Source organism: Lampetra planeri, chromosome 52 (assembly GCF_965212315.1).
Source record: "Lampetra planeri chromosome 52, kcLamPlan1.2.h2, whole genome shotgun sequence".
Lineage (NCBI taxonomy): Eukaryota > Metazoa > Chordata > Hyperoartia > Petromyzontiformes > Petromyzontidae > Lampetra > Lampetra planeri.
Genome location: NC_136158.1, coordinates 732,626 through 757,686, shown reverse-complemented (window position 1 = coordinate 757,686; position 25,061 = coordinate 732,626). Strand labels below are relative to the sequence as shown.

At 45.5% G+C, this 25,061-nt stretch overlaps 1 protein-coding gene across 4 annotated transcripts; it reads right to left on the bottom strand.

The window, feature by feature from the left end:
* Positions 1 to 4,861: 4,861 nt before the first annotated feature.
* On the bottom strand, positions 4,862 to 16,061 carry LOC144734634 (RNA-binding protein Nova-1-like). 4 transcript variants are annotated; one of them, XM_078616904.1, is made up of 5 exons: positions 15,876 to 16,061; positions 11,349 to 11,390; positions 9,641 to 9,784; positions 8,341 to 8,480; positions 4,862 to 6,979 (listed from the first exon to the last, which is right to left on the bottom strand). In XM_078616904.1, exons 1-5 carry the CDS (start codon positions 15,934 to 15,936, stop codon positions 6,041 to 6,043), a joined length of 1,326 nt encoding a protein of 441 aa, XP_078473030.1. In that variant the 5' UTR covers positions 15,937 to 16,061; the 3' UTR covers positions 4,862 to 6,040. The 4 variants fall into 4 exon arrangements, with proteins under 4 accessions (XP_078473030.1, XP_078473032.1, XP_078473031.1 ...); XM_078616906.1 differs by having other exon boundaries at positions 15,819 to 16,048; XM_078616905.1 differs by lacking the exon at positions 11,349 to 11,390.
* Between the last annotated feature and the right edge of the window lie 9,000 nt (positions 16,062 to 25,061).

The window sequence follows — 25,061 nt, the reverse complement described above, 5'->3', positions numbered from 1 at the left end:
CTTGTGAAGTAGCGCATGCGCCGTGTGTTCATGTGCACACGTGACGAATGGTTTTGATTGGCTACCGGGTGGTGGAGGGTTATAGTTAAATAATACATTGACATTATTAATGCACGATCGGACCCAATGGAAACCAACGATTAATCATACACACACAAGGCTGACACTTTTTTTTTTAAACAAGCATAAAAAACGCGGCAAAATCTTGTGAAACGGTCTTGACTCAAGTGAGGCTTTACTGGGTAAACACACGTACTGTTTCTTATCGTAAAGATAATACATTTACAGCAGTATTGTGTATACGGTATACGTATATAATCTGAAACGGCAACAAAATAAAAAATAGCTAAACTATATCGATCGTTTACACAGAAATGAAATACTTCATTCATGGAATGATGCTTCAATCATTCTTCGATTAAAAAAAAAGTTAGATAAGACTTTAATTTAAGAACTACCGACCTATTATCCTCTTACTATCGCACGAGTATAAATCGTTCACAAAGAGTACTCGAAACAGAATAGCGGCAAAACCAAAACACGTCGGTGGCAAGGCAAGGTTTCGGGAAAGGTTTCTCTACCATCGATGAACACACACCGCTGATCATAATCTGTAAAAAAAAGGCTAATTACTTTAAAATACAACTGTCTAGCATTTGTAAAATCGACGTAAGTCATCCGAGCCTCTTGCAAACCCAGGCCTTAATATTAAAACACATTTAGAAGTAATAAAATCCATCTACAGACATGGTAACAGCCTCGCTAACTTCATGTGAACTACTAAAATCCAAAAGAGGAGTGCGACTAAGAAATGTGCTTCCACCAGTCATTCACAGCGACAATAGGAGAGATGCTTTCTGAAAATCAGACAAGAGAGAACATTTGCTGACATAAAACGGAGAAAACATTAACCCGTCTTAAAAGATTAGTTGACGACACAGCCATGAACACAATGTCCGATAGGAATGAACTACAGGAAATGTTAGAAGTGCTTAACAAGCAAAAAGGCAACAAGGTTGTAAAAAATAAGCCAAAAAAATCGTGTACAAATTCACTGAAAAGATAAGAGATGTCTAAACAGTTGGACACAGCTGCAAAACACAGAATATGTATGCCTAGTGCAGGCTTTTGGAGGTGGATCGAGATCAGAGAGGCAAAGGAGAATGGGGGTTGATGACAAACGACTGCATGATGAAAAGTAATGTAACCACGTGTCTACGAAAACCTGCTACGACGACACTGGGATCAGAGACACGGACACCGATGAAAACGACCAACAAAAGCTCAAAGTGCGCAAAGAGGAACGCAGGAGATGGATGCTTGTGATCACGCCAGGGAGACAAAGCGAAGGAACATGTGGATTCGAGGACACACACAAGTTAGACATTATTTCGGCTGCCGAGACTAGTTAGCGGGTTTGAGCAGGACGCGTCGCTAGAAGGGATGACGGCCGGTGGGCGTGAAAGGAGGGAACAGCGCCCAAGACGCCTTCCCCCGCGGAGAGGTGGAGCGATGAGATCGGCTCGGGTGCAGGAGCTGGGGTGGATTGTCGCATCGCGTGACCATGAGGGGGATGACGACGGAGGGCTTGTGGAGAACCTTCGTCCGGCGGCGATTGATCACGGTCGATGACGATGGGTGATACGGCACACACCTGCTTCACGGTGGATCGACATAAACGTTGGCGGACTACGCGCGTCGTTATGAACCGGCACTGCAGACAAAAGTGGGCGAAGGTGATTTTATCATTTGGATTACCAGTTGTGCACCAGAAATAGGGTTGCTGCGATGATTTCACGATATGATATCTAATGCCATCATTATCACCAAATTAGTTTTCCCGTAACCTTATGTTTGTTGGCTCAAGCTTTCTGCAAAGTCTTCCCAATCGTCAATCTATGAGCGCTCATCACGCACGCAAATGTTGTTAGGTACACACACAAAAAACACATATGCAGTTAATCAGGACAATTATGACGATCGCATATAATCGCTATGCCGTCAGTTACTCCGGAACACATCTTCCGAAGAGGCTATTATTTATGTCTAGATTTAACATTTGAAAGTTGTTTTGTTATTTAAATGTTTTTTTAAGGAGCAACGGTAACCATAACAAATTATGTTAAAAAAAACGGACCACACGCTCATCGTGGACCTTGTATATCGTACGATAAACGTCGTTGTCTGGTATTATCGCAGCAACCCACACCGAGTGTAGCTTAGTTTGCGGTTCTTATTACTGCTGGCAGAAACAACTGTAAAGATCCCACTACGCATCGTCTGCTTCTCACTCGCGGTGGTCATTAAAGATCCCCCCCCCCCCGAAAGTCATTCGCAAGAGGAGGCGATTGTGTGCCAGCCACAACAGAGGGTCCAAATTGGCCAAATTCGAAAATACCAGAAATTACTAAATTGGGACCATACACAACAATCATTGCCCCCCCCCCAATATTGGCAGACGAATGCCCCACATCACTCCTACAAATTAAAGACTATCCTGGTCTCCTGTCCTCTCTCTCTCTCTCACCTGGTTAAACAAAATTACTTGGCAACCTCTTTCCACCCATATCCAGCAGAGGGCGATAGCACGATAAAAATAACTCCATAAATGTGGTTAGCAAGTACACACACAGTCCTTCTGTCAATGCACTGCTGGATGAGGGCCTCCCCACGGTACTTCCCAATCATGGTCAGTGCCAGTTGAAGGCGGGAAGCATAGACGTTGAAGCGATGTACAGTACAACAATGATTTTGCTGCACTGCCCTCGGCTGACAGCGGCCTAGAATATGCGTTGTGCACGGTGGTGGTCACCCATTACAAGAACTATTCAGGCTCAACCCCACAGCCTCCAAGATCTGATGAGACTGGGTGCATGCCGTGTGATTTGATTTGGTCACAGGCAATTGATAAAAAAAACAATATTAACCCTGACCTTATTTTTAAATCTGGATTTGAAACTTTCGTGACTGCAGGAATCCATACCCTTTGGTTCTTTCGGGAAAGTCACGTGGGTAGAAAAAATAATAGATCACGACGTTACGTTTGCCACACAAGCAATCGTCTTCAGATGGGAGAGAGAATATTCCTAAACCCTAAATATTGCAAAACCTAACCCATACAACTAACGATAACCCAAGACCTAAACAAACTCCAGCAGCTACCCCAAAGATGTTTCCCAGCTTAAACAAGCATTAAAGTAGCATTCATCACTGCCAATGGCCCCAAGCCCTTAGTGAAAATAAAATGTACCAATAGTAGGGGTCCGTCTTTAATAGTTTATATAACCACTGTTGACTTTCCACATACTCAGTACCTTACTTATCAACCACGGTGTGATGTTGATGATGAGCTTCTGATGGTGAGACGAGGGCCACTGACCACAGTGCAGGCCGGCCTAACTCTTTAACGGACGCCGACACTGTGCGAGCCTAGAGGACGAGTGGAGGAGGTGATGTCGACGGGTGATCGCTTGAATTCCTTCCTCCAGCAACCGTGCCACCACCAAGATCACTCTGGGGGACCCCCGATTGCCGTGAGGCAGCACTGATGAGTTCCTCGCGGTTCAAAGCCCCATTGCCTAGGTCTCTATAAGGGGGTCCACAATGGCCACGTCAAAGGCAATGAACCACCACTGCTGAGAACATGGGTTCATCCCCCTGTTGGGCTGGGACTCTCTCACTTGCTTAGGGGGTGGTGGTGGCGGGTCCCCATAATGGCCGTGTCCAAGATACCGAGTTCAAGCCCTGGGGTTGCGATTTTTTTTCTCAGACGTCAAACAAGAGGCCAGGCAGTGTCGGGGGCAACAGGGCTGATCTGGTACCGCTGTGATTTACAAGGTTTTTAATCCACGCAGCCACTCGTGATTTAACCGGGTTCCCAGGTGCAGCGAGTTGATGGTCCTCAGCCCGTTTACCAATGACCGCACGAAACAATACCGTCAAATTGAATTTGGACTTAACGATAATTCAACAACATTGAATGTTTTTACTAATGATCATTGTAACAGCAATACGATGGAAACTCTTGGCCGGGCATATGAACGGTGGGCATCTAGCGTGGGTGAGATGCTACTGAAGTAGTGGGTGGCAGGGTGACGTCAAACGGCTCGCTGTGACAACTCTGCATGGAAACGCGTCTCTCATGACTCCAAGATGACGTTAACCACACATCTGGAATAAAATTGGAAGAAAGAAGAAACATTAAAGATGCAAGACAAAAAGCAAACGGCTCTAATCTCATAGATTTATGCCTAGGCTGTGTCCCGGGCTGTCCCATACCAGCTTTGGTTAATAACAGGGTCTCAGAAGTGAGGTGAAGTTACACCCATTAGCACCGATTTATGTTTTACCCATTAAAGCTTTACGAGGCCAAAAGACTTCGTTGTTTCAGGAGGGTCCTTCCTGCTACGTTGGGGTGTTTAATTAAATCAGCGAGTGGCTTCATATAGGAGGAAAATGCAAGTACCCGGAAAAACATCACAACAAATCGGGAGACTCAGTATTTCCATCTAGTGGCTACACCAACTCCCACTGCACCTACAACACCCAGAAAAATCCTGGGTGGTGGTCTCCCATCCACATACTGACCGGCCTAAACACCCCTTAAGCTTCCGGAATCGGTCGTATTCAGGGCGATTTGATGTATACACATCATTGTGGTGGCGACATTTCTGGGGGATTTTTAAATATTTCATGTGTACAAAGTTTCAGGATCATCGACGCTGGACGGCCCGGAACACACGACCAATTAGAACATCTGCAAGAGAACTGCCGTTTGTTTTTTTTGGCTTGCAATCTCGTAGGAGGAAGAGCGAGATTCCAGAAGGCGATCAGAGAGCACGCAAAAGATGGGTATCCCACGTTCGGTTAAACCGGTTTTATTTAAAGAAGTGATTACATGCAATGTAATTTGGTAATGAAATATGATGCAAACAAAGGGGGGGTTTTTCACATTAAACCGCAGCTACATACGAACACTACAGACTCGCTAATGGGGCACGCGTATTCACAATGCATCTTCAAACGGGTGGCGAAAGCTATAGAAAGAGTAGATGTTTGCGGTTTTAGCTTCTGCTGATTTCCGTGTTTTTTTGTCTTATCAAGAGTTATGAAAGGTACAGTGAAAACACAAAACAGGGCTTTCTTGGGCCCAAGACTAAATCAACGGTGTCCTTTCCTGCTACCGAACCTCTCTTCTCCACGGTACAGCGCATACACCTTCACATTCCTCTTCCTGTCAAAAAAACAAACACAGGGGCTCTACCAGCCCGGTGAACTATGGTACGCAGTAAAAGGGGTGCCGTCTTAACTGGGGGTGACCTTTCCTCTCTTCTCAAGTTTATTCAAGGTTAGTTTTTCTTTATTCCTTAAACAAAGGTTTCCGTAAACACCCCCCCCCCCAACCCCTAACCCCAGAATTTAAGCAACGTGTAATCACAACGATCAACGACTAGGTTCGAAAAAAGCAAAGAAACCCTTTAAAAAAATTTCTAACAGGAGGGGGGGGTGGGGGGAGAGAAAAAAGCTTCAAAATGCTCGAAAATCTTTCAGCTTCCAACAACCCCCTCCGTATAAAATATACACCAACGTACTCACGGCGACCGAGCGTGCTTGCTTTCGGCTGGGTGGCGTGCGCAGTCCAAGATTGGCGGGACGCTGAAATCATAATCGGGTTAACATTAAAACAGAGGCTTAAACGAGAGCTTGTCCCCAACAAAAGCCCTTGCGTGCCTATTCATTCATCTCCTATTCTCACACGCCCGTTTCAGACACTATAAAGCCTCTGCCTCAGCCCACGTCTACTCACGGACGCAGGGACGGCCTTTCTCTCTCTCGCCACATCCGAGTCGGGGGCGTATGGAGGGGTGGGATGCTAGGGGGAAGTGGGAAGATGGGAGTGGGGGATGGGATGAGGATGTTGGAGGTGGGACGGCTGGGTTGGGTTAGCCCGGTGGGGGCGATGGTGTGGACGGCGGGGGGGGGCGGAGGTGGCGCTGACATGAGCTCGCCCGCCCGCCCAACCGCCAGCCCGCCTGCTGCACTAGCGCCGCTTGCTGGTGGCGCGGTTGACCTGCTCGGCGCCGACGCGCTTGCGGATCAGGAACTCGGCGGCTTTCCGCGCCGCCGCCGTGCCCAGGATGGTGACCCGTCGGTTGTTGGTGCCCGGCACGAACTCTCCCACGCGCGAGATTTGGATGCGGGTGCCCGTTGCCTCCTGGTAGTCCATGAGCGTCTGGCCACCCTTACCCAGGACGGCGCCGATCAGAGACTCGTGCACCTCCAGCTCCAAGGTGCCCACCTCCTCCACACCGTAGCCGTCGGCGGGCGCCGCCTCCCCCTGCTTCTCCTCCTCGGTGCCGTCGGCCGCCACGCCCAGGGTCTTCATGCTGTAGCCGCAGCGGGACAGGCGGTCCAGGGCCTCCGTGACCGCCTGCAGCTCTTGGCCCTGGAAGCCCTCCTGCAGCACGGGCTGCGGGACCGCCGTGACGCGCGACTCGTAGCCGCTCGCCGCCATCGCCTGCGGCCACTGGTACTGCTGCATGGCGGCGGCGTACTCTCCCGCGCCGCGCCCGTACCACTGCTGCTGGTGCTGCTGCTGCTGGTGGTGGTGCGGGGGCGCGGCCTGCTGCTGCTGCTGCGCGTAGGCCGACGGGGCCGAGGCGGGCACCCCGGCGCTGGGACCCCCGGCCGAGTGCGGGCCGTAGCCTTCGGGCTGCGCCGGGTAGCTGAGGCGAGGGCAGCTGCTGCTCTCCGGGTGCTCGACGATCTTCTGCACAATGAGGCGCACGGCGATGCGGTTCTGTTCGCGCGTGCCCGCCACGCTCACGACGCGCTCGCGCCCTGCACCCGTCCAGCCGCCCGTCATCTTCTGCGACACCTCAAGCCAGGCGCCCGACTCGTGGATGATGTAGCGCACCGTGTCGCCGCCCTTGCCGATGATGAGCCCTGCCGTGCTGTTGGGCACCACGATCTTCACGTGCTGCACCGCCGTGGAGAGCGTGGGGGTATGATGCGTCGGTTAATATCGATGATCTAGTTAATGAATACATTTTCCCCACCCCCGAGCAATTTCATCCAATTGTGCTTATGGCGATGGTGTCGTGAGACCAAGTATGAATTTGGATCTCTCGCAGAGAAACCTTTGGAGTCTTCCACCTCATCCATTTAAAAAAACAAGCCGTGCCCCCCATGTCAGTGACACCTTGCACCGTCCGATTCATACACATTGTATGTAACTGGGTTAATGCCACCTCTGCAGCCGTTAGAACCCGTCACATGAAGGACATTAATAAGGGAATTTATTCTTGATTCAAATAGCTAAATTTAAATGAATCCTGTCACTTCAACGCATCGAAACCAATTGTGTGTTGGCTGTTGAAATACATAGACTCAGAAGGCCCACAGAGTGAGGGTCGTACATGTTTTGTTGTTGTGGTGGAACGGATCGACGTCTGTTTATTACTGTTGCGTAATTGCATCACACGTAAAACCATGGAGAGCCAAATAGAGAAATACGAGTCAAATCCAGCAACAGACAGATTTCATAAACTGATGAAATTTGGTGGCCATGAGAATGATTAAGGGTGCCCTGCCCGCAGCAGAAGGGCGTGCAGTTATGTACATACACACACACACGGACTATGCGATGAGTAATACACGCAAAGTTTGATTTATCCATGGCTAAAGACACAGTTGCCTGGAATGTCGCATAAAATTACCATACTGCGTGTATAAAGCCATCTAGCCGTGTTTTCAACCACTGCGGCCATACGGAAAAGATAGTGAGTGCCCACTGAGATTAAAAGTCTCTCCCGTGGGCTGCTCTATAACGTGGACGCCGGGTGGACTTGCACTGCTTTGTGAGAGTTCCAAATGGATTCTGTGTATAACGTATGGGGGGGGGGGGGTCCTCAAAAACTAAGGTGCAGAATATCTTGGTGCAAAAACACAAACGCCACGACCAAAAAATGTGGGGGGGGGGGGGGGGAAATAACAAAAGTTTATCGGTGAAATCAAATACAAGAATCTAAATTACACAATGCATCGACTTATTCCAAGAAAGCCTCAGTCTCAAACAGACAATCACAAATCAAAAGTCTTGCATTGGGATGTTTGGTCAATTCCAATCGTGAGCGTTTGGCATGTATGCCAATTTTAATGTTATAAAAATTCCAATTATATATTTTCATACAATCATATTTAGCTTGCATGCACATTCATGTTCTCATATCTTTTGGGCCAATATAATGAACTGGGATAAGAGGCGTAAAAGACGGCGCGAGACAAAAACAACCCGTTCAACCCGCTCCTAAACCGTGGGCACTGGCATCACTCACATACCATATTTCCACGATCCGTCTCGGTGGAAGTGGCTGGCGCAGTCTTATCAAGGCAGCCGTAGATCTTGTCTGCGATGAAGTCGTGGGCTTGGACGATGGCCTCCTCCGTGCCCTGTACGAGCGCCACCCTCTCCATGGTGCCTGCAGGCAGCAAAGAGGAGGGGGGGGGGGGGAGAAGAGTCGTTTTCGGTGCATAATCGATTTTAGACGGTCCAAAACGCCACCGGCATCGTGACAAAATACGATTGTTATACTAATCAATTGCCTGACGGCCCTTTACACCGGGGTGTCTCAAGATTGCTTTTCACGCAATAAGCGACTTGAATCACAGGTCTTTTCAACACATTTGAAAAACACCCCCAGTGGCAGCTGTCCCTGTGGGTACAAATTGAGGCATAAGCTGGCTTGCATTTGGGGACTAGACTGTCAGTAGGGGACGATGATTGCTATTTCTAATTGGGTAATTCTGCATCGCAACAGAAACTCGATGAGCGGTTGCATTGAGTGGGAGTGCACTTTGCTCTTAAACTGGCGACCAAAGTTCAATTCCTGGCTGTGCCCGACATCAATGGCGAGCGATAACTGGAACCAAATCTGAGAAACCCCTTCACCAACAAGCACTGACCAGCATGGTTTATGGTCAAACAAACCTCACGTATGACACGTGGGCAGACCTTCATTCAGCGGTGGATTAACATGTATAACGCCGCAATGGCGATGGCATATCGCTGCACAAAAAAGCGAGACATTTTATACATACAAGACAATGAATAGGTAGGTGACGGATGCGAGGTCATTACTTATGCATCAGTAAGTGGTGTTTTTCCAAATTCTATAAATATATCCAAAACAGCTTCAAGTAAATTACGTGGCTTGTGTGGTCACCCCCACTGAGTCCCGTTAAACAGACACTGCTCCATGCAACGTCAAGGTATTGTTGTTCATTTATAGCAAGCACAAAGTTGCCACAAATCAACCACAATACCTTGCTGAGATCGTCAAGGAGCATAAACCATCACGCAAACTCCAGTCATCCTCGCAGCAGCTTTTAGCTAACCATCGTACAAAGACGGCCTAATTTAATGGGGATTAATTGGAAAAACATTAGCAAGTAATGTTTCTACTGTCCATGGGAAAACAGGGTCCGATTTATGACGGGGTCGTCGTAAATCGGTTTCCAGCAACGCATTGTCAAAAGCGGGGACCGCCTGTAAACTAGATATCTTCCATTTTGTAAACTAGTATCTAAAAACAAAGTCGGGCATGTCACAATCCATGAAGGCCAGGGGTTGGAGGCGAACCTGGAAAGAACTCGCGAGCCTTGGAGATCTTGATCACGGTGCCCGTGTCGTTCTGCAACTGGACGATGGTCTCGCCGCCCTTGCCCATGATGGCCCCGACAGCGCAGTTCGGCACCAGCAGCTTCAGGAAGAAGCTCTTTTCCTCTGCCGGGCAAAACGATGACACAACGACCAACGCCGTTGCAGTACAACGCGTTAACATTACATCACCATATTATAACATTGGCAAGTTGCTTTGCATGTTCGAATTCAGATTTTCGCTTTATCACTCCCGACGCCGGTCTGCCTTCAGTAACTGCCCTACATATACAAACTGTGATCTGTTTTCCAGTTGTTTCCCCGACATAACTCCAAATTGTTTAACTTGTTGTACATATTTGATTTTCTCATTTTCATCTCAACCCAAATTTCTAGTCTTTATTTTTAGCAAACATACCATTGGATATTACGATAAATTCCGCTAGTTATTCCAAGTATGCAACTTTCCATGATACTGTACAGTTTCCAGTTTCAATGAAAATGTCTTAATTAATTTCCATGGTTCAGATCCATCTCAAAATAATGTTGTTTTGCAACCAATGCACATTACTAGCCATGGCATAGGAAATAACGTGGACAATTCTGACCATCATGGAATGAAAACTGAAAATCGAGCATGTGTGGTGCATGCTAGGAATTACATTGAAACAGAAGAGGGAATACATGGATTTGAGAATGCACCTTTGGGAGAGAATAGCAATTGAGTGACAGGAAAAAAAGAGTAAATGCAGCCTGGAGAATGCCCACTACGGAGATGGAATGATGAAATCAGCTCAGATGCAGGTACTCTGTGGATCAATTCATCACAGGACCATGAGAGATGGTGATGGCCAGGGGTGGTGGTCTTCATCCAGCAATGGATATTTGAAGGTCGTTGATGATTTTAACACATACAACTGACCACAGTTGCATAAGTTATAATGTATTGCTACCCTTGGGTGGAATGATTCAACAACGTGATTTTCATTTGGATGGATTCAAGGTCAATAATTGACTCCATACTCTTTTTTTACATTTTGGTGAATTGCAATGCCAAAAGTGTGGCTGCAGGGGTGACAAGCACCAATTACAAACGAATTGTAAAATGTGCGTGGTATAACCCCTTAATCACGATATATTATCGAACCACTGCAAAGGGGAGGGGGTGTAAATCGTTACGTTGATAATAATAATATTATAAACGTATTCATAACCGAGTATTGTTCTGTGACAATCCTACAGCGTCTCGAAGGTTGGGGGGGGGGGGTGATGCGAATAGCTTTGAAACAAAATAAAAATACAAGCTGCGATGTAAGAACAGCAAACTGCAAGCCGTCATGGGGAAAAAACCCACCTAAAATATGCAACCCAAAGAACAGCTCTCATGTTGTTAATATTTAAAAACTTTTTTTATCAGGTAAGGCCCACTGAGCGAGATAGCTCTGTCAGAAGCAACCTGGCCACAAATGATATCCCAATTAAGTGGCTTATCATCATCATGTGGCTTATCTCGTGGAAATTTTATGTAGCCAAATACTTGAAACGCATGTTTCTAAATGTGGAGAGAAAACCGGAGAACCCGGAGAAAAATCTACACGACCACGGGGAGAACATGCAAACTCCAAATATACAGGCATCGGGATCGAACCCACAACCTCCTGTATACCAGGCGAGGTAGTTAACATCTCACCACCGTGGTTGCCCGGCCATGTGCCTTGGTCTTCATCATGGACTTGAACGGGGGAGTCGACAGCATGGATGGCAAGAAGAAAGGGAGTTTCAAACGACTGAGGCAGCAGAGGTGAAAATAGTAATCTTTCCTCACTGTGGTGTCGCTTTCACGTGTTTAAATATCTCAATGTATTAGCTCCACCAGGGAGCTGTGGGAAAACTAAATCTTGAGGCTTATGATGATTTAACATCTCCCTCGACGTCAATACCATACATTTTAACATTGAACAATAGATCATGGGGCCAGAACAGAAATCAATACAACCCGAGGTGGTGAAACTTTAGCCGTAGCGATATTTTTGTTCAGCTAATAAGGGTTAATTATTTGAGAACCCACTAATTTTAAATGGTTATCACATAATTGAATGGTACCGGCCATATTAAGAACTTAAAACTATAGCAATAGCCCGGTTTGCGTCAGCGATGCATTCGTGAAATGTGCAACGAATATCTTTGGAACCTCCAATTCGCACGGTAGGCTACGTACGGTGCGGAAGAAGTTCAACATTCATAGAAACGACGTAATAAAAGCAATTTTTCCATCCACCAAAAGACTGTACATAAATAATATATTGTAGTCCACAGCATAGTATATTTCTTCATGCGTGACGCGCAGTAGTTCGTGTACAGGGTAGGTGGAGACGAAGGCTGAGGTGATGGATACGAGTGGGGACGGCCGATGCTGTTAGCGACATGTGGGTTGAGGCAAAGCTAATCGGGTAGCGGTGTTAATGAAGTGACAACGGATTTGCAACACGACAGAGAAGGGGGAAACGTAAAGCAGGAAATTTGCTATACTATCATTATGCCACCTCAGGAGTGATCGACAAGTGAAATATCTGGTCTTAGCTCATGAACAAGTTACACTGTTTGCATTCTTTGTTTTTTGTTTAATTTCTACAGTTTTGTTTGCTACGTGAGCATACTTCGTTATGTTTCTCACACACAATCGGAAGTATTTTGACCAGAGTAAATTGTAATCACAGCTTCGTTTTGGAGCTGCCAAAGAGTTGTTAAGATGTATTGCTAAGGTTCCCTCAGATCTGAGGTGCGGAGCAAACTGCCCCTCTCTTTGTTCACACCTGCCTACAAAAATGCCGAATGCCAGAAACTTTAAAGTATTTTCCGTCATTACTTCTCTTAGTGCCAACGTCCCACTCATTTCCTCAGAACCCACTGGCAAAGCTGTCCATGCAATAGCTGTTACACGGCAAAGTGGATTTAAGAGTCTACATTGAAACCACATTTAGAATTGAATGTCAGTTTCCACAAACCAACTTTAGTGGATTTTACACTTTGCGGTACAGGGAAAATTTTAACTTAAGATGTATCCTATAGTAATGTTTAAGTCCAGACTAAAGACATTCACTTTTACTTCAAAATAAATATGCTCACCGGTTCTGATTGTATTTTTATGCAGTCACATTTATAGATGTGCATAAATCCAAAAAGTATATCAATTATTAAAATTACATGTGGACTTCAAGCTTTCGTGACTGCAGAAATTCATATTCGTTGGGTCTTTTGGTAAAGTCACATAGATAGAACAGTACATAAATTGAAAACTAATCAAATTAATATTTAACTTAATCCTCAAATGTATCGAGTTTGTTTCGTCAAATAATCAATGATTAATTATGTATTCAGTTTTTTTCATCTCAGCCTATTCCAGTTGTCACAATTTTTGTCTAATGAGTGACCATGTGCCCAAGAAGGCTAATGTGCTCTAGAGGAGTTGTACACCCCTAGCTGCCACTGCTATTCAGTGGCCTGAAATCAAATGTATCGCTCCGGATGACCGCTGCAAATTATGATCCTGAGTTTTTATTATAGTGTGCTGATCTTTAAAGGTGCATTGAAAATGTTTGATACTCCTACTGATACTCCTGCTGTTATGGAGCGACTCATGCTGCCAGCTATGGCTGCAAAGTTTGGTCGTACATGTTATGTATATCGTTATTATAAAATTTTAATCACAGTTCCTATGATCACTGTTACATTGGTTTGTATAGCTTTATTTTGGCGATTTCGAAAACTTTTGGTTTAGCCATATTTGTTTGTAGTAGTACAGAGTTAGACCGAAAACTTTAATCTAAATAGTCTTACGGTTGTAATTGTTTGACTTGCATACCACTGGGATTTTTGCACACAGCATTGATATACGGTGCTTTTTCTGAAAGACTTTTCTGTTTTTTCCTAGATTTTTCTGTTGAGTGTAGTTACTTTAAGATGTTTCTTGTTCATGTTTTTGTTTGTTGCGGTTGCACCCGATTCAAGAGCCGCATGGCTAACAGGGCTATACCTAATAAATGAACTGAACTGACTATTGAGCCAGCACCACTGAGAACATGTAATCATATTCCGGTTTCAAGAATAACCTGCTTTCTAACCTGTTACGAAGTGAGAATGTAAAAAAATGCTATTCAGCTTGGAGATGGGGCGATGAGATGTAACCATTTGTAGGTTCTCGGTGCATTTTTACATCAACCACAAGACTAGCCGTGGGTGTGAAGCCTTGAGCAGGCCTTCAAGCAGCAGTAGCTTTATCATCATGGCGGGTTACAGCTGTGCGAGTTTAAAATGATCAACTCCACGTGTTTGAATGGCTGTGCAACACAACTTAAGTGGGATCTTTGCGGTAAAACATAAAAACAGGGGTTGAGTGGGGTAGTAGTGGTAATATAGTGGTTCATGATCCGCACTCTGATCCCCCTCCGACCCTGAAGAAACCTGAGTTTGATTCCCAACCACGTTCAATAAGTGGCTCCAGTGATGTCGGATGTTTCTGGGCCCCTCCTCCAACCCATGCCGAGCAGCGTGGTCACACCTACGGTCAAACTAATCCTACGGTCGCTACGGATGGGAGGCCTTAGTTCAGCAGTTGATTGACAAGGGGGCGGAAATTTTTAGTTGAATGTCACAAAGTGAGTGAAAATAATGATGATCGTTATTTTTTTTACACCTCACATGTTGGTATATGACATTAAGTTCCCGCCCTATGTTGGAATTTTCGGATTTGATTAAAAAAAACCTTCGAATTCATTTTAACATACTGAAATTAGTTTGAGGTTTATTTGATATTTCCATATTAAGCTTCTAAAACGTATTTCAGCCGGTGAAATGAGTCTAATAAATCAATAGGTAGTCGAGCGGTGGTGCAGTGGTTAGGGCATTGCGCTCTGAACTCAAACAATCCGACTCCCTGCCGCGACTACCATCCGTGGCGAGTGATATAGCGCCTGTCCGGCATCCCCACACCACCTTCACCAACCCGTATTGACAAACTTAGCCGAGAACTGTACGGCCAAACCCCCGCGAACGATATGGTACAGTGAAGCCTTCATCCAGCAGTGGATTTACAAACAGCTGTACATTATTATTTATATTGCATTCGTCAAAATAAAAATCCCTCAATGGGTTTGATGAAACAATGTTAAGTGTGGATTCACAGCATTGCTTACAGCGTCACAAATGTATCTACATGTATTAACAATGAAATGTATAGAAAATACTTAAGCAAAAGAGCTTAGGGCGTTTCATGCTACCGGCCATTAAACCGCTGGCTCCTGGGATGGTTTTGCGTTTGAATTAACCCCCCTTAAGCATAACGCTTACACTAAGTCTGTTATTTAAATCATTGCTAAAGGCGAAAATAAAATGTACGTGATGTAAAAGCAGCAGAGCGCTGCCGAGGAGCACTGAAGTTTGGTTGGCTTCGCGAGCTCGACCGATGCGGCCGTTTTGTCGAGCCCGTTGCACACAACGGGCGTTACGTTTGTGCCCCTCCACCCCCCTCAGGTGTTACAATGTAATTATATGCAAGGGCAACGATGCCTCAGATGTTATGTAAAGCGGTACCAGCGAATAAACTAGCCGCAACCCCTCACACATTCGCCATTTAAATACAAGGGGATTTCGTTAAAGGCGCTTACTACCACGCGTTACGACCGCGGCGGACCCGTTTGCATGCAAAACCCCACCAAAGTGTAAATCTGCATATAAATCGATACAAATGACATACGTGCAATAATATAAGCCAATTGTGTGGTTTTCGCTGCCGGCCTCTGCTTCCACGCGGCTGGGCCTAGCAAAACGCCTTTACCCTCCCCCCGACCTTTGCCTGAGCAGCGGCGCGGGCCTCGCTCGCCTCGTCCCGCGGCGGGAAACTCAGGCAAGCAGCGGGGGAGCCCCGCGGACGAGCACTAGGCCGCACACTCCACATCCATCGCAAAGGCGACACGGGGATAGGAAACAATCGCGGCGGGGGGAACCAAATTAACTCAAACGAACCGCCCGGCCACGAGACGGTAAGTAAAGCGAGGCGGGCGCGCACGCGAGTGCGGCCGACGGGGTGAGGCACGGCCGATGGTTTTTTTTTGGTTGGTGGTGATGATGGCGCCTGCGCCGCCGCGAGGGCAGAGGCCTCCACCTTTGTGCGTGCGCTTGTTGCTGTCGCCATCGCCGGGCGCGTCCAGCGTCCTCTTACGCGACTCCCGCTGCTCCATGTCGCCATAAGAGCCGTTCTCGTGCGCCGCTCCGCTCGACATCGTCGTCGTCGTCGAGGGTTCGGTGCTTGCCGTTGATTTTCTTGGCGCGCGCGCGTTTCCCTCCGCAGTCAATTCCGCCGTCGATTGCCACTTGGCCCTTGGGGGGAGGGGGAGAGGGGGCGGGTCTCACTCTGCCGACTCCTCCTCCCTTCTCCTATCTCATACGGCCATTGGTCCGCGAGCCGTCACGTGACGCGAGAAAATACGCGGGAAAAGGCGAGAAGACGCGGGGAGGGGGGGGAAGGGGGTCCGCCATCTTGGTTAAAAAGGGGGGGATTTCAAACCCCTCCCCCTCGCTAGCCCCCCCCCTCGCCGCTCTCCCCACGGCAACGTGGAGGCTCAGGCGAGGGAGGGGCAGGGGAGTGACGTCAGCACGCGTGCTGGCGAATGGGCGCCAGGGAGTCCCTGAGTAAGATGGCCGCGATAAGGGACGCGTGCGAAACGATTTATTCAGCCGTTCATGTTGTGGTGTTGGCAGTGATGAGGATGAAACTGGCACTCTGTGGGCACTACATTACACGAGTACGTTACACGCGTAGGTGTAAGGTGGACTACAACAAGAACAACAGGGGGGTGGGAGAAATGGAAGGAGCCGTAAAGAGAGGACAGGATAATGGCTTGACGACGCCGTAAGAGATCGGTGCCAGAAAGATGTGGCGGCCACTGGAGCATATTGGGGCACAGGAGAGAAGAGGAAAGTTGAAACAAGTGACGAAGTGTTGACGAATGCTTACCCCGAGCTCTCAGTACTCTGATAGTACGCTGTGTTTGAGTTGTACGCCTTTTGGCGTCATCTGGTCCAACACCAATGGAGACTAGGCTCTAAGAAAAGCTGTCTCGGGTTTGGACCAATCAACTTCAAGGACAGTGCAAATCATTATCAGAGTTTACACCATTGGAACCTCATTTGCCAGTAACAAAATATGATAATTGTTTTTTTACCCTTTTATCTAGCAACAAAACGGACACCTTTTTAACAAGGAGTCATGTTTGCATTGACCACAATACCTGCAGTCGGAATGCAAACAAAAACATAACTGATAATGTATGCACTGTCCTTGAAATTGATTGGTCCACACCCGAGACAACTTTCCTTAGAGCCTAGTCTCACATGGTGTTGGACCAGATGACGCGTTTTAAAGAAAGCTGTCTCGGGTGTGGACCAATCAATTTCAAGGACAGTGCATACATTATCAGAGTTGTGTTTTTTGTTTGCATTCCAACTGCAGGTATTGTGGTCAATGCAAACATGACTCCTTGTAAAAAGGTGTCAGTTTTGTTGCCAGATAAAAGGGTAAAAAAACAATTATCATTATCAGAGTTGTTTCTTTTTGTTTGCATTTTGACTGCTTGTGTTGTGGTTATTGCAAACATGATCCTTTGTGTAAAGGTGTCAGTCTTTTGTACCAGATGAAAGGGTAAAAACCTATTAATAAGTGACGAAGTCTTCTTGGTTATTTCGGTAAAGTCACGTAGAAGGGAAGTAATAAAATAATAAAAATTAAACAATAAAATAATTCTCACGACGTTTCGGCCACAACGCAAGCACGAAGTGTTGACGAAGTGTGCAGCGGGCACCGACGGGGGAGCTGTCTGCCAATCTTGGTGGTTGATGGTGGTGGTGATGTGGTTGTGCCGTGCGTGGTCACGTGGCAGTGGCGTGACGCTCCTCCAAGTGTAACAATTTATACCGTACTGCGCCTTATATAGTGGTGATTAATACAAGTTCATTTATTAGGTATAGCCCTGTGAGCCATTCGCCTCTTGAATCGGGTGCAACCGCAACAAACAAAAACATTAACAAGAAAACATATAAAAGTGAATATGTGACTAAGTGCAAACAGAAAATCCAAGAAAAGACAGCAAAATATTGCAGAATAAACACCGTACACCAACACTGTGCAAAACTCCCAGTGGGATGCAAGTCAAGCAACAACAACAACAACCACAAGACAACTTAGATTAAGGCCATCAGTCTTATGCTGTACTACAACAAACAAACCCAAAAAACTTTTTTAAATCACCAAAATAAAGCCATGAAAGCAATGAAACAGTGATCATAGGAACTGTGACGGAATTGTCACAACAAACGACATAAACAACAAGTACTACCAAAACCCTGCAGCCATAGCTGGCTGCATGAGTCACACCACAACAGCAGGAGCATCAATCGGAGTATTATAATTTTCAATGCACCTTTAAGATCAGCGCGCTAAATCAAACGCAGGTCATACTTTGCAGCGATCATCCGGAGCGAAACGTTTTATTTTAGGCCACTGAATAGCACTGGCAGCTAGGGGTGTACAATGTACAAACAATATATAACAATATTTATTCCTGTACGCTTTATGTTAATAAAATGCTGCAATGGCGTTTGCGTCGAATAACTGGCCGCTCATTAAAGCGTTATAATTACCTCACGAACAATAGTTACGTGATTGCCATTCTCAATATTATATCTCCCTCACATATACAGCATGGCACAAATAACAGTACCGTACGTCCAGTATATCTTACACCTGTGGTTGACAGGAAGAAATAGAGTATTGTATACTCTTTGGTTCTTTCGGTAAAGTCACGTAGGTTACGAATAAAAGTTAAAATTTTTATTAATTCCTGACATGCAATACCCTGGAGTATACAAACTGAGTTGCATTTGTGGTGATTGTTACATTGGGGAAACGAAACGACACGCATCAGATCGTATTCGCGAGCACAAGGCAGATATGAAACAGGGCAGGACTAACTCTTCCGCCGTTGCTAATCAATGCTACAATGCTGCGGGCTCTCATGATATTGTTTTCTCCGAGACTAAAGTGCTCTGCAAAGTGCTCTGCAAGCCGTCTGGCTACCATCAAAGATGTGTTCATGAAGCCATCCAGATATACAAACATAGACATAACTTCAACCGAGAAGATGGTTACAAATTGAGCAATCATTGGAAAGATGTTATTAACCAGGTAAACATTTAACTTTTCACAGTTGTCCCATCTTAATTTTCAGACACTAGCTTATTTTACCGAGTTAACTGCATCCCCAAAGTTTAGCAGTGTATTGCTATTTTACTTTTGGCTCCCCCACCGTTTTAGCTGCTGCTAGATTTGAAGCTTTCGTGACTGCAATGATTCATATTCTCAGGTTTTTTCGGTAAAGTCACGTAGGTAAAACATTAAAAGTAATGAAAGTAAAATAAAACAAAATAAAAATAAAATTCACGACGTTTCGGAGGCAACACAAGTCTCCGTCATCAGGTGGGACCGTCACAGCCAGATTAGCTGCATCAAGTGTAGCATCAAGTTGCATCAAGTCCACTTGATGCAGCTAATCTGGCTGTGACGGTCCCACCTGATGACGGAGACTTGTGTTGCCTCCGAAACGTGAATTTTATTTTTATTTTTGTTTTGTTTTATTTTACTTTCATTACTTTTAATGTTTTACCTACGTGACTTTACCGAAAAAACCTGAGAATATTTAGCTGCTGCCTTTGACGATGCTCCACTTCCCCCCCCACCTCTCTCTGACTCATAACACATTCCTGCGGAGGGAGCTGGTAGGAACGTTGGGTTGCTCGGTCAATGGCCAGGGTCAACGGCGGCGTGGTGTATTCCGCAAATATGGCTGACTGTGAGGGCGGGCACAAGCCAGCGTGAGTAGGTTAAACGTTCAGTTTTATAAGGGCACCACGGGGTGACCAGCCCCTCCCCACCCCGCCCCACCCAGCCCCTCCCCACCCAGCCCCACCCTCCCCACCCAGCCCCTCCCCACCCTCCCCACCCAGCCCCTCCCTGCACGACGGACGGACACAATAATCCCCTGTGGGCTGGTGTAACCAGGAGGTTCCTACCAGTATATTTCCTTGGCCCCGGCTTCTCTCCCACTTCAGTGTAGGTTTTCTCGCTGTTGGTTTCACACCTAATGATAATTGCTTGTGTTGCGATCGAAACGTCGTGATTTAATTGCTTACATTTTTTCATTTTTTACTTAAATTTTAACCTACGTGACTTTACCGAAAGAACCAAAGAGTATGGATCCTTGCAGTCACGAAAACGTCAAATCTAGAGTATTGTACCTTCACATTCTCACAGGCGCTGATATACTATTGAGATACATTGTCTCATTATTTGTAATTTATTCTCCACAATGCCACTCTTAATTATGTTGTATGTTGTACTTTTTACATTAGTATTTTAATAATGCACGGTACATGTATTTAGCGATATTAATCATCAAACGTGCTCCGACAACTCCTTAGCCTCTGTGCAAACTGCTAAGCTTAGTCCGGCATTGATCAAATAAAACGCACGATGGCGCCTCAGACCTGGTCGCAGATTGTAGACATGTAACAACAACAATCATCTCAATACATTCCCCAATAATACTGGCCTTATGAGGAAAAACATAATAGGCGACGTTTCGGGCTATGGCCCTTCTTTATGGCACTTAATTAGAGAGGTGAAGAGTTATACTGTCGTGGATAATAAGAGTTCGAGACTCACATATTCTTGGTTCTTTCGGTAAATTCACGTAGATAGAAATTAAAATAATACATTCGAGACTGCAGTTTAGAATGAAAGCGTGAAAACTTTTTTTCTGATGGAGCAGTTTATAAATTAGCATATGAATTGTTACACTGTTGGTAACTAATTGAGTTTACAGACAAGCCTTTCAGTAATCATGAGGTATTACTAACTACACGAATTTATGTTTCAATTTACATTTGGCAATAATTTCTGCTAGAAGTACATTGCATTGTTGGAAGAATTAGTTAAATTCTGAGAACTTTTTTTTTATCCGACGAAGTTGCAACCCCCTCCAAATGGAACATCGTGTCTGTACGTGCAATCATTCTGGCTGAGTCCACTCAAGTTCAAGTTAATTTATTAGGTATAGCCCTGTGAGCCATTCGGCTCTTGAATCGGGTGCAACCGCAACAAACAAAAAACAAAAACATTAACAAGAAAACATCTTCTTTTTGGTTCCTTCGGTAAAGTCACGTAGAAGGGAAATAATCAAATAATCAAAATGAAACATAATTCTTTTTATTATGTTTTATTTTTATTATTTTATTATTTCCCTTCTACGTGACTTTACCGAAAGAACCAAGAAGATGAATCCCTGCAGTCACGAAAGCTTTAAATCGAAAAAGAAGACATCTAAAAGTGACTATGTGCAAACAGAAAATCCAAGAAAAGACAGCAAAATATTGCAGAAAAAGCACCGTACACCAACACTGTGTGAAGAATCCCAGTGGGATGCAAGTCAACTCGCCACACACGAGAGAATCACTGGGGTCTTAAATGAAGCGTGGCAGAAGCCATGGTTGGAACTCGGGATCGATTTTCAGCAGTGGCGACACCGCCACTCATGTACCGCCCGCCCCCACCACTTTTGAGTTTTTGTTTCACTTTTGAACAAAACGGCGCGGGCATAGCGCCACAAGATGGCAGTGTCCATTGCAGGAGACCTCAGCGTGACTTTCAAAACGATAGAAGCAATCATCCGCCACTTAGCCAGTCAATACGGGCAAGACACTCGGTGTTCCTTGGTTTCAACAAAAATAATTTTTTTAAGTTTTAAAAGAATGTCACACAATTCATCAAAACGTGTTTTTTTTGTCAAAACGGTGTAGGGCATTTATAGTGTGTCCTGTTTACTCAAATTGCAGTGCAGTGATGTACACATGGGCTGAAAGTCGGAGACGGCGAGGAGGCTCATGCGGTTCATAATGACCGTGTCGGAAGATACCGAGCCAGCACTGCTGACACCCTGGGTTTAAGCGCTAGGACAAGGTGTCTCTCTCTCTCTCAGAGGGTTAATAGAGGCCATGTCACAGGGCTGGGTGTCATCTAGCACCGTGGAGATTCTGTGTTTAAGCGCTGGGACGTCGTGATTTTTTATTATTTTATTTTTATTAATTTTAATTTCATTTTTTTAACTACGTGACTTTACCGAAAAAACTAAGAGTATGGGACGAGGGGTCTCTCTCTCTCTCAGATGGTTTATTATGAAGGCCATTTCAGAGAACCAATCCCCTAGAGCTGGGCGTATTTTTGTCAGAGCATCAATAATGGCAATGTCAGAGAGGCCAGCACCACCGAAATTATGGGTTCAATTCCGGGGCTGAGTGTCGCAGCTTTTCATAATGGCCACGCCACAGCCACTCAGCCATTACTGCTGAGAATCCTGATTTGAATCCGGGTTTCAGCCACCCGTGATTCAATTGGGTTCTTGAGCGTAGCAAGTTTAATGGTCTCAACACAGTCACCAAATGATTGCACGAATAAATACATATCCCATAACGTCAAAAGATATGGTTGTAACTTCATTCAGCTTGCTCCAGCTTTGAGGATGAACACATATGTGCAGGACACGTCTGTGAACAAATGACCCATAAATGTGGCTGATCCCTCCAGGTGTCATTAAGCTTAGCAAGCTTGAGCCTGGATCGTGTTTGGATGGGCGCCCGCCGTGCACGAAGCAAATGGTGATTGTGCCGTGGGGCTTCGTGGCGGGCAGCAGAGGGCGGTGTTCCTACATCCATGCTTCCCGCCTTCAGCAACCCGCACGCACAGCGTGGGGAAGAGCTTCCCCCACCAGCTGCAAGGCTATGGGAAAGCCACCGGAACTAAGCACTTTTAATTCTCGATTTAAAACGAATTTATTTAGAACTGCTTTTTTTTGTTTAGCTGTCCTTCCTACGCAGCTCCGACTAGCATGGTTGGCTATGTATCGTGCGAAAGAAGTTCAAACATACGTACAGTACATACCCTCATCCAGCCAGCAGTGGATTGACGAAAGGGCCGTAAATGTGAATCTCAAGGATAAAGAGGCTTATTAGAGTGACTTGAGAATGAGTTCTGAGAAATCATCGTCTTGATCCCTTCCCTGACACGATGCTATTCATGTGTGACAATGCTTGCCGTGAGAGTTACGAATGAGCATTACCATGTCTCATTACATCGTGATGCCTGTGATGCAATTGGAATGCAATTTTGGAGAATCAAATGTGAAAGGAACATTCAATTGATGAAAGGCCTATAAAGACAAGGTAAACGTTCAGTCTGAACTTTAAATGCTAAATGCCATAATCAATGTAAACCAAAATATTTTTGTAAGGAAATTGCATCATTAAAATTGGTCATTACATCAGTATCTAACTTTCAATGCAATGCATGTATTTATTTTTAGGTATGAGAAAGCTTAAATCTCAATATAGTACTTTTTTCTCAGGAGGGGGGATATTTGTACAATTATATTTTTAACGATGAGTCTTTTGCTACTTGTCAATATTGACAAGCCATCATCACAATCGATAGAATTATGTATTTTATTGGAACGTATGGTGCATTGCAACACTTTCACACACTGCCCGGTGATCCAGGTACCATGCTCTTTGTTTGGATCTCAGAGGTTCGGCTGAACTTTTTTTTCTAAATGAGCGTGCGGCAGGCAGGAGCTGTCCACTCAGACCACGCAGTTAACAAGGCGTGCGTCCTGCTCACACTGGGCCCAAGGGTCCCGGACGTAAGGGAAGTTTAGATGAGTTATTCAAGAATGGGTGCCACGTCATTTTAAAATCTGCTTCCCTTTAAGCCTGTGTCCCAGGTGGGCAACAAAGGTTGTCTGATTCGTATATAAAATATGTTAATGTGCTAATTCTATTCATTTGTATGAACAAGATGAGCGCCTGACAAAATCACTTTTTCAGAGGAGACATGGGGCTCCAAGGTAGAATGTACCAAGCAGAGGTGGCTAAAAGGTCCGAGGGCTGATCAAGCACCGGTGAGGTCCTGGGTTTTGAATCTGGGTTTCAGCCGCCCGTTAAACCGGTTTCTGCCCCCCCCCCCCACTCTACTTGGGTTAAAAAAGGTAAAAAGTTTTTCAATGCGCACACTTGTATTTGCACTCGAGTAGAAAATGCATTCTTTTGATCCCAGAATTAATAAAAAATTGTGCTGAAGAAGTGGGTGGCTTGCATAACGAAAATTAAACGTATCGAAAGGAAGCCACCCACGTTTATTCAATACATCAAATTTGATTATTTCTGGGGTAAAAATTTTCTACTTTTTGAGTGTGTGTGTATTGAAAAGCTTGTTTTACCAATTTTATTTTTACCGTGGTTGCTATTATATTTTCCAGAAATAGTCCACTCGAGATAATGAAGCTCTTTTCAAAAGCGACCTGGCCATATGAGATCCCAATGAAGTTGCTTGTGACAATGTATTGCAGTCAAATACTCGAAGCGGATGTTTCTTAATGTGGATGGCGGGGAGGAATTGGAGGACCCGGAGAAAAATTCCACACAACCACGGGGAGACCATGCAAATTCTATACAGGTGCGATGATCAGTCTCGAACCCATGACTTCCTGAATACAAGGCGAGGTAGTTAACATCCTCGCGGTGGTGAAATGTTAACTGTTAAGAACTGCATCACTATAACCCTCTACGGCTAAATTAACAAATCACCTGGACTTGAAATGTGCCCGATGTATGGTTGGACCTCGAAAGCCAAGCAGATCTGAGCTTGGACAGTGCCTAGATAGGTGCCCACCATGCACAAACAGGTTCTCACAGGGCTGCGGGGCTACATTGCGTTTTATACCGAGTTGTACTGTACGTCCATGCTGCCCACCTTTACCAATCCGCACTGACCAGCCGGGGTGAAGTATGGTCAGACGGCCTCCACAACCAGCACGGCGTGGGGAGCCCCTCATCCAGCAGTGGATTAACAATGTCTCGATGCCCTACGGGCATTGTGCTGCGCTCATCTCCACCAGTTGAAATTCCACATTCCCACGGCAGGGGCCAACTTTAACAACCACTGACGACTTCGCACAAATTGGTACCAATTTGATGACCCTCTAGCGATGACAATGATGGCTTGCCTATGTCAAACCTTGACCCTACAAAGCAAAGCCTGTGCATTGCTAGACAAGTCTATTTCATGAAAGGTCACGCAGCACAGCTATTACAAGTAGAAATAACGATCGCCTCGCTTAAATGAGTGAAATGACATTTGGAATGATACATATAACGCATTTAATTGACCGTATTTGCGATCATTAAGTACTGTATGAAAGACTGCACTACACAGGCTGCAATGCTATGAAAATGCGCGCATATG